The 14,804-nt window shown below is 36.7% G+C and overlaps 1 protein-coding gene across 3 annotated transcripts in view; it reads left to right on the top strand.

Annotated features, from left to right (window-relative positions):
- The first annotated feature begins 7,484 nt into the window (after positions 1 to 7,484).
- The window catches only part of fryb (furry homolog b), a 59,779-nt gene continuing 52,459 nt past the window's right edge, over positions 7,485 to 14,804 (top strand). For all 3 annotated transcript variants that reach the window (XM_079598647.1, XM_079598646.1, XM_079598645.1), the window contains exon 1: positions 7,485 to 7,889. In XM_079598647.1, the coding sequence (XP_079454773.1) occupies positions 7,703 to 7,889 (187 nt within the window). In that variant the 5' untranslated portion in view covers positions 7,485 to 7,702. The remainder of the gene's footprint in view (positions 7,890 to 14,804) is intronic.

The raw sequence follows: 14,804 nt of genomic DNA, 5'->3' as shown, positions 1-14,804 counted from the left end.
TTGCCATCAGTGTTCTGGGTTCACGAAGCGGAATTAATGTAATTCATTTCTAGCTGTAATGGAGATAACGTTAGATGTCTGCTGTGATTACGACAACAATGTAATAGTGGCTGACTGTGCTCAAAATCGAGTGTGCTGCTGCCTACATACACAGTATTTTGGGCATCACGGGCGCGTGCAGCTTTTGTCGAACGCGCCTACAATACACTGAAATTCTGCGCATGACTTAAATACTGTATATATATATTTAAAAGTGGTTTATTTAAGGCAGCTCACGCGCTTTTGAGACACATCTACTTCTGATACGGATCGCTATCAAGCATCACTGATATTAAATTTTACCTTTAGGAAATTGGATGATTTTGTATTCTGCATGGCAACAATCGCAGCCTCCTTTGTCTAAACAGGGTGAATCGTGACAGATTTTTTTTGTCATTATTTAATTACAGTATTCATGTTACTGTTTATGTATTGTATCTAAGTTCTGAGTTGCTAATACAACAAACCACACGTAGGCTACTCGTTATGTGAAATTTGTGGAGTCCAAAAGTCCCAATTGAACATCAGGGATTCAAAATGTAATCAAAAAATATATAGCCTATAATAAAATAAAATTTTATTTATATTTATAAAATAAATACTGAACAAAGAATAGATGATGTAAAATTGTTTTGCTCTATTTTGTCACTAATCAAATAAGCAAATTTGTGATAGTGACCATGTGAACTTGTTAGGCTATGCCGGTACATAATATTAAACAGGCTACACAAAATAGTGTTTTATAGTGGACTCACTGACTTTTGGAGCTCATATTTTTTCCACAGTTGTTATTTTGATCCTCGCATGTTCCAGTGAGGATTGTTTTGAGTCTATCTGTTTTCACCAGGCAGGAACAGCTTTTGTATCTGTGCTTTATTCATTAGCCTACATGTAGTTCAGACAAAAGCGGACAGCCGTCTTCATTGCTCTGAACCATGTGTGTTTACTTGAGGGTTTGTAAATGTTTACATTCAGTTGCTGAAACCATTTGTGAAGCTTGACATGTTTTGTTAATAATTCTAATAATTTGTTATACAAATGTTGATCCAATATGTGGAATAGCTTGCATAGGTCTGTCAAATAGTTCATTGGATTTTAGGTTGCACTGTTTTGCGGTTTGTTTTGTCAGTCATATCCTGATCTGCAGTTAGTGAAGATAACTTTTGATTTCTATCTTCAAATTTCCCATGGACTTATAAAGGACAGTTTACCCTAAAATGAAAATTAAGCCATCATTTGCTCACCCTGTTGCCATATCCCCTTCTTTCTTTTTTGGACCACAAAAGGAGAATAATTTAAATAAAAGTCCCGCTATCACGATCCCAGTCTTGTGGTCCCTTGTTATGAAAAGGACTTTTATGTTGTAGTGTATTTTCTGTTCCAACTGTTTCTGTGTTCACTTCCTGTGTTTAGTTCCTGTTTTCCCTTGTTGCATTAGGCTCGTTTGCGATGAGTAAAATCTGCGCAGAACCGATCACCGGTGATCACTACATCCCGGTTAGAAATGTGTCCGAGTGTGGTCCGACTTGTTCTGATGTCATGCTGACGTATGTCAAAAAACTCTCGCGACGGCGAGGCGGCCGTGTCGGATTCTGCAGTCAGATCGGAAACGACTTGCTGACGACAGTTTAATGCATTTTGGTTTAAACAACCGTGTAAAAATTGTTCTCTTTTAAACATTTTGATTTAAAATTTCTGATATCATGTTTTTATGTGCATAAATTCTTTAAAAATTTGCATTATGTGTGAATATTTCCAAACTCTCTGACAGTGCAATCTCTCTATGGGTTATGTGATTGTCATATTTCTATAAAAATATAAAAACATGTCTGTATTAAAGTAAAAAAATACTGATAAACGTTTTGCAAATGGAATTGAATAACAAGTACTTTGGGTGTCTTGTTCATGATATTTATTTTCATATAAAAGCAACCGAACTTAAATTACATCCAGTTTATTAGCAACACAGCGCATGAATGTGAATCCCGCTATATCTTCCTTCGATCTCATTGGTGTCTGATCCACTACGAGAAGAGAGAACTGTCCGTCTTGACTGCACCTTTTTCACTCCTCCCCTCACATCTCAAACAAGCCTAGTGTCTACCTCATTTGTTTCCATGTCTACTCATCATCTACACCTGTCCCTTGTTAGTCTGTTAGTCTTTGTGTATTTATACCCCAGTGTTTCTTGTGTTTGTCTAGTCTTGTTCCTACATGTATGTTATGTTTGGTGCACTCATTCTCTTCATGGTTGTCTGGTCTTTGTGTTTGATTTGTTTATTTTTGTCAATAAAACTCATGTGGATATTATTTTGAATAAAACTAGAACATTTGGTTCCAGCTCTCCTTTGTTTTTGAGTTCACAACATTACACCCGCTCGCGCTCATCCATAATGGCAGTGAATAGGGACCAGCATAAAAAAACAACAACAAAAAAACAGAAGTATTACAGAATGATCCCATGCGAAACGTGCCATAGGGCTGCTCGATTAATTGAAATTTAACCGCACGTGATTTTGCAAAGGCTGTGATTATTTTATTTTTTTACAGTATTAAATGCTACTCCATCTGAAAGCCAGAGGGCGCTCTCATGCAGAAACTCCAAACATGTCTAATAAACACACGACTACGACAATATAAGGTTCATCTCTATTAGTACCACAGTTCACTCTGTCTCACCCAGAAAAAGCACACACATTTTGGGAAATCAAGTTAAAAAAAAAATCATTTTGTGGTCCAAAGAAGAAAGAAGGGCATATGGCATTAAAGCAACACTAGGGTTTTCATTTTTTATTTTCCTATTATGAATTGGCAGAGTGTTGTCGTTCAAAATCTAAACAACAGAGATGACATCATCTTGATGTTTGCATAAATGATTGTGATTGCTGCTTTTGCAAGCACTGGTATTTTCTTCAGGAAGTGCAGATCTAATTGTTTTACATTCTGTCCATACTAGTGCATACAAGAGCACACATTTTACTGTCACTGAGAGACTCGACTGAATGTGTGATGCACTGCCCACTTAGTTATGTAATCTTAGAGAGATGGTCTTGGTTATTGTGTGTAGGTTAGTGTGCGCTTACAGGATTATTTTATATAACAGCTTCTGACAGGTAGTTTTAGAAACAGAGATGAATTGCATTTGAAACTAGCTACTGTGCTATGGTGAGCGGTTTTTAGTCGAGTTCTTCACTGTTTCACCTGCTGTTTCTATATTATGTATGTCTCTCCTCTCACTCTGGCTGTTTTTCAAAAGCTCAAGTCATGAATTATTAACTGGGGAGTAAGAGCTGCAAAAAAGGACAGCCATAGCAACACTGCATTGTTCTTACACCTCTATCTCCATCCATTTCCACATCACTTTTCCTCAAATCATTGTATATCTTTGTCTCTTTTGATGCTTTTTTAGACAGAAAAAAGCAGTTTTAGCTTTAAAGCGATCAGAGTGATGTACACTGTAACTAGCGTTGATCACTTTCTGCGATCTAAAAATAGAAAATATTAAATTTCAGTAACACTTTATAATGTTTCATTTGTTGATATTAGCTAACCTTGTACTAACAATAGTTATAAATAAACAAATTATTATGGATGATTTCAACATTAATTGAATTAACTAATCTTTTTATTATTATTGAAAGTTGTATCTGTTTACATTAATGTAATGTGAATTGACATAACAATGTACAACCTACAGAGGATAAGAGATTTGGAGAATGATGGATGGATGGAAAAAATTACTATTTAATTTTTATGAACTAACATGAACAAAGATGAATAAATGCTGTAAAAATACATTGTTCATTAGTCGTTAGGAGAATCTTATGTTAATGAATGAACTAATGTTAACAAATGGAACCTTATTGTCAAGTGTAAAGCTCTAAACTGTTACCATAATACTTTTTAGAGACATCTTATATTGTATTGGAAGCTTACAGGGATCCCTTGAAGGGATGTACGCTTAAAGGGACACTGTTGAGTGTTGCATTTTAAGTTTGGCCTAAAATAAAGTATGCATGTATTTTAATGCTTTTACATACTTTATGCCATAAAATATATGGCCGGTATATTATATTTCAAATAAAAGTTTAATTGAACAACTATTCATCAAATAATCATGAAAAAGGTAATGTATCAGTTTGCACAAAAATATTAAGCAACACAACTGTTTTTCAACATTGATAATAATACGAATTTTTTATTCAAAGCACCAATTTTGATTTTTGAAGATCATGTGACTGAAAACTGAAGAAAAACTTTTAATGGTTGAGTTAGTACATGTTATTAATTACATTAACGTGTTATTATAAATAAAATTATAATGTAGAAAGGACAATATTTTTTGCTGAAATGTAGCTTCTTAACATTAGCTTTGGTTGAAGTTATTTGGATAGCATATTTTAAGCTTCTCATAAAACTTGTTTGAGAACTGTACGTCTACTAAACTCTAGAGGGCAGCCTCACACTTCATTTCCCTCACAATTCTTGATAGAAATGTTTGTAATGAGAACTCGCTGCATCCACTCCCCTTTTCTAATTTTCACAGTTGAATCTAAAACACCTCTTAAAAAATCTCTGTTTTGTGTTTCTGACTCTCTTTAGATCTTCCACCAAGCTTTCATGCCATTTTCACAGTTTCTAAATCACAGTTCCACTTTTCTTTATCGTTTTAACTGAAGAGCTTTTGAAACATGACTCTGCTAATGCGTAAATTGTTGAGAGAGAGATCAATAGAAGAGCATCTCAAAGTGCCCTTGAGATGAAGAGCCAGTGGACGCCTCAAAATCATTTGCCGAACTTGTCGAAATGTGTAAATATTGACACTTCACTTCATGAAGTCACTTGACAGTGTCTCAGAATGCCTTTCTGTCCATGTGGCGTCACTCTCCTGGCAGACCAGTCCTAACTGCCATCTGAGGAATCTGAAGATCACTGGCGATTACATAATAACAAACCCTGCCTTGATGTGGTGATCACGATTGTGTGTGCGCACAGTCTGGAGTTCTAGGTTATCTCCAGTAATTAGGCTGCACCAATTAAGTGCGCTATTTTCGGGTAGGCCAGTGGTATTTGCAGGGTTCTTTGTATTTTTATCTGTTATATAAAGATGACACATTTTTAAAGGATGGGATGATGAGTTTTCATGCTTGCATGGCCTTAGGGACCATTCAGAACGCGGTTTTCCATTCCAATGCGCTACTTTTCCATTGTTTTTCGATGTAAACACGCTCTAGATGGACGTGTATAACCGCTGAGCTCGCGTCTTGCGTCTTTTGCAGCGTCTCGCACATGACAGCGCTCTAAAAACAAACAAAAAATCAGTTCAACCTTGCGTTTTCCCCCCATTCCACAGTCCCCCTGTGGTGAAAATCAAGTTTTTAATGTTGTTTATATGTCTGTGGGGTGTTTTTTTAATGACAAAACCATGTGAAAATTCATGTCAACACCATTGCTGAGTATTCTCTCCTGAAAACTGCTGTGAAAAAAAGACTCTGGTGTTTCTGACGTCACATACTACCTTGTGACCAATCACGTCAATGTGCTGGCGGGCTTTAGCATAACATTAAAAGCGAACTAGCAGGCGAGTCTCGGGAGATGCCAGGTTTTTTGTTGATATGAAAAATCGGGTAGATTTAGCAATATAGCGGGTAAATGGTAAATGGATTGCATTTATATAGCGCTTTCACAGACACAATGGCCACCAAAACGCTTTACATTTTGCCTCACATTCACCCATTCATTCACTCATTCATACACTGATGGTGTATGTATACATCATATATGTATACATACGCATTTATATACATCATATATAAATTATGTATATTACGATGTTATGATGAACTATATGCCTTTCTCCACTAACGTTCTGAATTGTTTAAAGCATTTCGGATGAATGTTAGAAGGCAGACTGAGATGGCGAACGGGAACATGGTTTGTGTAACATTAGCAACACATTATTAGCTGTTTGATAATATAGTCAAGCAAAAGGCTAATCATATTAATTACAGGTATGTGTTCAACGTTGTAAAGAGTGACACCATTGTGCAGTGTTTACCTCAGTAAGTTGGCCGAGTGAATCTGTGAGCTGACGTGAGTGAAGGCGGGGCTAATTAGCATATGCATGCCTCCACGTATACTAAATGAAGCAAGAGGGTAGAGTTGCATTCAAGCTATTTTAAGCCATGAAGAAATCTTTTTTTCACAGGAAAAAAACATTTAAATATGTACTTTTGGGGATGAAATATGAGTTTTAAGGGATAAAATGATTGACTACAGGGGGACTTTAAATACTTTTTTTCTGTGTGAACGGGCAGGGAGTTTTTGTGTGTTTTCTTCTTCTTATGTGTGTTTTTAGATTTCATACATTCAAACATAAACATTTGGGTGTGTCCAGGTCACATGTCATTGTACATTCAGACGTGTCATTTAGCTTTGACAAATGCTGTTTTTCATGGGGCCTTTTTCTAATTTGTAACTTGAAAACTAGATTTTTTAATTTTCTGAAAAATATGATTGTTTGTACATGGAAAATTTGCCTCCATAACATTTGTGCAATTGCCAGCACATTGTCATAGTTTCTGTGGTGTACTAACTGTTGCTTGGGCGTTTCTAGAGGGTCGATAGGAAGTTTGTATTCTTTGTTTTGACTTTGAAATTATTAGCAAGCTGTTCATACAGCCAGTCTGTGCTTGACTTTATTTCATAAAAAATAAAAAAAACTTTATTTTTTCAGGCGTAAAGACAGAGTAGCCTTCAGTTAATTCTGCAGCTCTGAGATGGCTGGGACGGCCCTTGGGAAGAGACGCTGACCCTTTTTGGATTTGCATCAAAATGTTGTTTATTGAAGAAAAGGGCTGTTTTGTGTTCTCGCGAAGGAGTGGTCAGTCTCTCGGTTTCTTTTCCCCTCTTTTTCATCAGCACTTTCAGCCAGGGCCACTTGGAGAGAGAGACAGAATAAAGTAGTTGTTCCATGTTGGCCTTCAAAAAGTTTACTTCATAAAACCAGCAACGCCTGCAGGTCAGTGAACAGTGTGGCTATTTGTTAGCTTAATGTCATTAAAAGGTGGTCCAAATAAACACTGACTTTATAAAAAAACAACCTATAAATGATGTGTTTGTTTTGTGAGCACATAGCATTTGGGAATCAAACTCGGGGGACATGATGCCTTGACGACCGTTTTGAAAACACCTTGGATGCAAAACATAAAACAAGTTAATATAAACCAGAAGCAAGTCATTTTGATAGGTTGCTTTCTATTCCCAAATGGCAGTGTTTTTAAAGCACTTTAAAATAAACACTGTACGCAGTCACACTTTTCACTTGCCCCATCTCTCCTCCTTTACTTTCAAAATCTCCACCCTCTCTCACACAAAAGAGGCGTGTCCGTCTTGAGTAATTCAACACCTGCCCCATTCAGGCGTGTTACTGTAACTGGCTAAACAGCCTGGACCTGTGAGAGCAGACAGAGAGCATTAGCACTCATCCCTCTCTGATTTAATTCACACTTTAAAGCTCATGTACCCAGTACAGAGGAAAGAGGGACAAAACAACTCAAAAGAAGAGTCAGACAGAACTGAGAGGAACTTCTCTGGAGATCCGTATCCATGCTGATCCTGAGCAGGTGAAAAGCAGTCCCTCTCTTTGTCATCCGTGTCGGATATGTCAGTGGAGGATGTCAACAGTGCCGGAGTTGTGGTGGATGGTAACCCATGCGAAACTCAGTGCCAGGATGGGATTGTTTTGGTCCAGATGGCTAGTCTCTCCATACATATGTTCACTCCAGCAGACTTTAAAGGGAAGTTTAGGAAGATCCAGCCGAGAAAACGACCCACCATCATCAAAGAAGGTACTGCTCAGGTTTTGCTTTGATAGTACCGCTGTCTTTAATGTCTTGATGTGTTATGACACGCAAGTCATCCTTCATAGTGTGCGATTTAATTAGATTGGTATTTTATGTCCAGCCAAGGCGTAGACTCCCATCTTTACCTCACACACAGGACATCAAACTTGTGTTTCTGGTATTTTTTCTTAGCCAGTTGATAGCCTGCAATTTGTCTCAGTGGTATAGCTCATCGTGTGAAACTTTGTGACACAACACTATGATGTCATGTAGGGACTGTGTTGTAAGACTCTCTGGTAGCCTTCAGCTAGAGATCATTGACTGGGCGGGGAATTTCGTTGAAACTTGTGGCTGGTTGTGGTGGTATCGTATTTAATTTTCTTTTCACGTTATAGAGTCAGGTTTTGAGAAGCCATAAAATGTTCCCTCCACCCCATTTCATTGTGGAGTTTGATTTGTAGTTAGAGACAAAGAAAAAGAGGTTCCCAAGGGTTGACAGGACCATGGCTTCAGTTGGGACTTGAATCTTGCGAGTCATCCGTGCCTACGTGAGCGATGATGGAATAGGGGGAAGGGTGGATGTGAATGATGAGAGATAGCATCAGCATCAGGAAAGAGATCATTTTGGGTTTTAATTAGACCTTAGTTAAACCAGCACCTCAAATCATCCGGAACCACAACTGGGAGGGTCCTTATGCAAAGCCAAAATATAGAGGAAACGGCAAAGAAACACTTTGTTTTTTACACTTGTGGGAAAATGTTAAATTCTAATTGTATTTAGACACATTAGATTTTTTTTTAAATGTTTGGTCAGATCTTTTTTATACTTTATTCATAAGTAATGATGCAGATGTGGTTTGTAGGTCCAGAATGTTTGAGATGTTAGTGAATGTTTTGCCACTGATTGTGTTTTTTATGAGGGCAGTATCCAAAACATTGGTTGTAGACAACAGAGAAAAAATTAGTGACACTACCACTCAAAAGTTTTCAAAAGGTCACTACCATTCAAAAGGTCTCCGGGGCTATTTAGTTAATCAAAAATACAAACAATATTAAAAACAGTAATATTGTGAAATTGTATTACAATATAATGTAATGTAAAAATATGACAAATAAGTAATTGGCAACATTTTTTTTTTTTACAGTTAGTGTAACTGGTTTCCATTTTATTATATTGTAATGATTCTTCATAAATCATTCTAATATGCTGATTTGGTGCTCAAGAAACTTTCAAATTTCTTTTGAAATGTTGAAAAGAATTGTGCTGCTTATATGTTTGTAGAAACCATTAGGACTATACTTTTTTCAGGGGTCTTTGATGAATAGAAAATTCTAAATAACAGCATATATTTGAAACATAAAACAAAGAAAAAAAGAAAAAATATTTTAAGAGATAAAAAATAACTTATCCTCAAGTTCTGCCCAAAACAAAAGATATTTTAAAGAATGTTGTAATCTAACAGTCGACAGTAGCCATTGACTTCCATAGTAGGAAAAAATACTATGGAAGTCAATGGCTACTGTCAACTGTTTAATTACCAACATTCTACAAAATTTCTTCTTTTGCGTTCAACAGAAGAAAGAAACTCATACTGTACATGTTTGGAACATAGTGAGTAAGTGATGACAAAAATGGCATTTTTGGGTGAATTATCCCTTTAAAACAAAGAACCGGAGTGAGAGAGAAGAGAGAGACTTTGGAGGGAAAGTGGATAGGTTTAGTAGTATAATAAACAATTTCAAAGGTTTGATCTGTGGTGTGAATGTGTGGTAATGATGTCTTGTGTTTTATCTGGTGCTGTAGGCTATTCTCTTGTCCTTTCCTCTCCGAGGCTAAAAAGGGAGTATATTAGGGGTTTCTGCTGAGTGGGCGCATGTGTCTCCCATGATTGGTTTTTCAGAGCTGTACTGAACAGGTGTGTTGGATGCCTGAAAGAAGCCTCACTGATGGTTGTCTGAAGAGACCTTTTGTCTGAGTAAAAAAACAGCTGAAAACAAAGAGGAAGTTTTGGTTAGATTGCTTAAGTATCCTGAATTCTGAATCCTGTACAGCAATTATTCATTCACTCACCTATTCATTTATTCACCCTCATGTAGATCTAAACCCAAAGATTTCTTTTGAAGAATGTCCGCAAGTAACATTTGAAGGAGTCTCTCTCGGTTTTCCTCATTTAATTTTAGCATCTTGACCCGTCATTGACTTTTACTGGAAACAGCCCAATTAGATCATGGGTTTTAGAAGCCAGTGTGCTCGCCAGTACTGACACGGAACTAGGATCATGTTAACAGGATCCTGGTCACCGAGTAGTTATGAGTCAGTGATCCCTGTGCCAGAGTCTTAACAGCTGGCAGAGCCCGCCTGGCGCTCCGAATGCTTGGAATTCTGGGGGTTTCGTGTAAAGATAATCCAAGCTTGACTGCCGTGAAGCTCTCGTAACAGAGAATAAAAACCTGAAAAGTTTGCTATAGGAACGTCATCAGTTGATGTCTAACATGAGTAATGCAGTAAAATAAACAACTGCCTCAGCATTTAATTGCTTTTCATTATTAATACAATCTATTTTAAGTAGCTGTGTTCATTTCAGCTTGTACCTGCAGACATGGACATGCGTGGCTTCTATAATAACTCTCTTTCTTTGACTTGCCAAACACGTTTTACAATTGTATAATGTTTAAATATCAATTCAGCAGAATATTTTGTCCATACAAAGAAAGTCATTGGGGTTCAGTTATGGCCCGATATAAATGCAATGTGGACAGAGGAACTGGTCATAAAAATGGATTCTACAGTATAACGTGGAATGTCACAAATTGGGCAAAATTTGGATTAATACATCAAAGGTAGGGTTGTACAAGTAATTAAATTGTAATATGAAGTTGAACTAGTGTCTGTGAATATTAAACTGCGAAGAGACTGCTATTTAAATATGAATTCTGCATGTTCTGCAATTTTTCATCCATGGTGTAATTTAAACAGTAAACCTCTGCCAAAAAATGAAAGGAATTGTTCAAATTAAATTTTATTTTAAAAGATTAATTAAATTGATAAAGTTGAATGCATGCATTTGATTACCACTGTTTTTGATAATACATTTGTATTTAATCATTTGTATTTAATCATTTGTATTTAATCATTTGTATTTAATCATTTGTATTTAATCATAAAAAAACAGACACAGAATAAATAAATAAACATTTTATTGGGCATTTTTATTGTTAACATTTTTATAAATTATGACATTTTTAAAGTTTTATGAATTAAATAGAATTTTGCAGTTTTGATTATTACAATTTAAAGGGATCGTTTACAAATTTTTTTTTAATTCTTTCATCAATTACTCGTAAAACGTTCGTTCATCTTCGAAACACAAATTAACATATTGTAAATTAAATGTGAGAGATTTCTGTCCGTCCATTGACAGTCCATGCAACTACTATGACGCTTCAAAAAGTTCATAAATAGATCATAAAGCTAATCCATATGAATTGAGTGGTTTAATCCAAATTCTCTGAAGAGACACGATCGCTTTATATGATGCACAGATTTAATCTAGACTTTTATTCATACAGTATATAATCATTTATCAACACACACATCAGATATGGTAAACAGAAGCTCAAGCATGCTTGCTTGACGTGCGAGAACCAATGAGGTTGAAAATTAGCAATAGCTATAAACTCTTTTTGCATAGCATCAGTTACAGACTTGTTTTGTACTATGTTTAATTGCAATGTCCATGTCAAAAATGAGGTTCATTCTTGTGTGTTACGCAGCACGTTTGAGCTTCCGCAAGAACCAATGAGATTTGTTCTTAGGCTTCAAGCAAGTACGGTTGATCTTCTGTTTGTTTGCAGATTAGTATTTATATGTGAATAAAAGCCTAAATTCAATCTGTTCATCATATAAACTGGTCGAGTCTCTTCAGGAAATTTGGTCTAAACCGCTCGATTCATATGTATTAGTTTTACGAACTTTTTGAAATCTAAAGTAGTAGTTGCCTGGACTCAACGGAGGGACAGAAATCTCTCAGATTTAATTTACAACATGTTAATTTGTGTTTCGAAGATGAACAAACGTTTTACGGGATTGGAACAACATATGGGTGAGTAATTGATAACAATTTATACGTTTTTATTTATGTGAACTAATCATTTAATTATACCATTAAAACGCATTCCAGAAAAAAAAATGTAAACGGAAAACACTTTAAAAGTTGTATTTTGTGATCATTTATTTTTTCAGTTGGACAGTAAGCTGTACTGTTAAGTGATTTGTTTGAAGCAGCTCACCAGATGAAACTGTGAGAGCGTTTCTGTGTGGTGGAAATGGTGGGTGTGACCCCAGCTGCTGTGGAGATGTGCCCGGGGCAGCTGGGAGAGCTCAGTGTCAGCTGGGACGACTCCACAGTCCACAGTAGCAGTTAAACCCTCAAGAGACCCGGACACTCCTCAATTCAAGCCACTGCAAACAACACATTACCAAAATTAATTTTGCACTGATTTGTTTCACCACTTTACTGTTTATAAACACTAGCAGTGTTTACCAGAGCTTTGTCAGGAACGGGACGTTTTTATGGCTCTCTGCATATTAAGCGAGCTGCCGCTGTCATGCAGTGAGTAGCACTAAAATAAAGCATGCATTTTTTTAAGCAATTTAAAGCTATTTACACAATATGCATATTTAATCTCCCTCATTGGGTTGCGTAATTTCATGATATAATGCATACTATTGCCTAATTTGGTAACGCATCTCACAGAATACAGATCAGTTACTCGGTTTCACATTTATTCGGATGTGACAGAATGTGAACGATCTTCTTCCAGTCCTTTAGCTGAAAGCTATGATACACTGCAGTTATTGCATGCTCTGTCAATCAAGTTGTCATATACAGCACAAATCAGTAAACATACTGTATGTTTGCTAAGGTAAGCATTACTATTACAGTTGCTCATATTTAGGGTTAGGGTTATCATTATGTCGTTTTTTGTGTGTGTGTATGCTTGTTTCTGTGAACGTCTTGATATAGGCAGGGCAAAAGACAACAAAAGAAGAAAAACAACAAGAATTTCTGGAAAGATTAAGGGCATAGAGGAGAACATGTTTGGTAACTGCTTTCACTGGAAACTATTTACTTTCATTCTTCCAAAACACTTATGTCCTCTCTGCTGTGAGGGAACCTCTGATATTAGCATCACATTCCTTTACTGATGTGTATCAACCATTAACGCAACACAGTACTTTGCTTGTTCAATTCTCAGAGCATGTTTTGTAAATAAGATGCTTTTGTTGAATCCTGCTAATCATACACTACTGTCCAAAAACTGTGGGGGTATTTTTTTTTTAAAAGAAATTGATACTTTTATTTAGCAAGCATGAGTTAAATTGATCAAAAGGGACAACACACAACAGTAAAGACATTTTGAAGAATCCTCCAAAAAAATATGAACAGTTATCACAGTTTCAACTTTGATAATAAGAACAGTACTGCATGTATGTATTAAGCACTTGCTCTATTTAAATATTTAAATTTAATGGAATGTTCTGGGTAAAAATAAAATCAGGTATGTTCCATTACATACCTTAACTATCCCTTATACTAATTATTTTCTCTATATTCTTGTAAGTACAGATGTACACTTGTAGACGTGTACATTGAAGCCATTGCTTAATGCTTAGGAATCTCTGGCCATTCATTTGCTTTTCCTGCACAGAATGTTTCGAAATGATCAGACCAGCTCTACAGGTTCAAATGCAGCTCTAGTCCCCTCCCTCTTCTTTGTCTCTCTTTTCTTTTTTAAATGTGAAAAGCAAAAGGTGTGCATCAATTTGATTCTGGTGTATATTGTTGACTAGTTTTGATTTGAAGATTTTGAAGCATATATTGCCCTTTGTCCTGAGGCATTGCCCAGTGGTGACATCACCATCATGGGAATTTTAAACAGACAGAGAAGACAATGATGTCATCATGTGAACGGTTACACCTTCAACCTGAGTCAAAAGAAATGCTCAGCAGTGCAGTATTCAACCACATGTTTGCTTTAGAAACCCACAGCGCATGTGCCTTGAAATGATCTTCCTGTGTATTTTTGCAGTTCTGCATGTCAGCCAGCAGATGGTGTGCCGATGTAATCCCATTCCCACACACTCACTTGTCATCTTATGCACAGTGAACACACAGGATCACATGATCTGTGAGTGACAGGCTGTTGCCCTCCACCTCCACCACCTGCTATAAAATGTAATTGTGCATATAAAACGAAAGTGCTTATTATTAATATTCTAATATTAAAACACTCTGTGTAGTAGATGAGTGTTGTTGTTTTTATGGCAGCCAGATACATTGTAAGCTGGTTTGCTGAAAGACATTGAGAATGAACATATCAGCAAATCAACTTGCAATCTCTGCAGTGTCATCCTACAGAGAACACATTTACATTTTAGTAAATTGTCAGGATGGCAAACAAGCGCGCGGTTGTAACGATCTGCTCCGGGAATACTGCGGTAAACAAACAAACCAAATATCCCCTCCCCCCTCCCTTTTTCTTAATGTCCTTTAAGGGAGACTGGACAACACAAACAGCAGCTCTCTCTCTTTCATTCTCTCTGGGAGCCAATCCTCTTAATGCAGAGCGAGAGAGCGAGAGAGAGAGAGAGAGCGGCTGATGAGGGAGTTTGATGGAGTAGACGGTGGGCCGAGGGTCCGTATCTGCTTTACTTTTCGAAATGGATGATCCCCATGGAGGGAGAACCTGAATTTGTAAAGTTAGGACGGTTGTTTTATTCTCAACGATATGAAAAGTGTTGCCACTCCCATTTATTGCACATTTTCCCCCGAAATGATAAAATGTCCCCGTAAATATGCAGGCAAACGCGGTTGCCTACTATATCAGTCAAACCAATAGCGCGGCAAGATACTGACA

Source organism: Phoxinus phoxinus (assembly GCF_949152265.1).
Source record: "Phoxinus phoxinus genome assembly, chromosome: 23".
Taxonomy (NCBI): Eukaryota; Metazoa; Chordata; class Actinopteri; order Cypriniformes; family Leuciscidae; genus Phoxinus; species Phoxinus phoxinus.
Note: the sequence above shows the minus strand (reverse complement) of the source record. Positions and strands in the feature narration are given on the sequence as shown.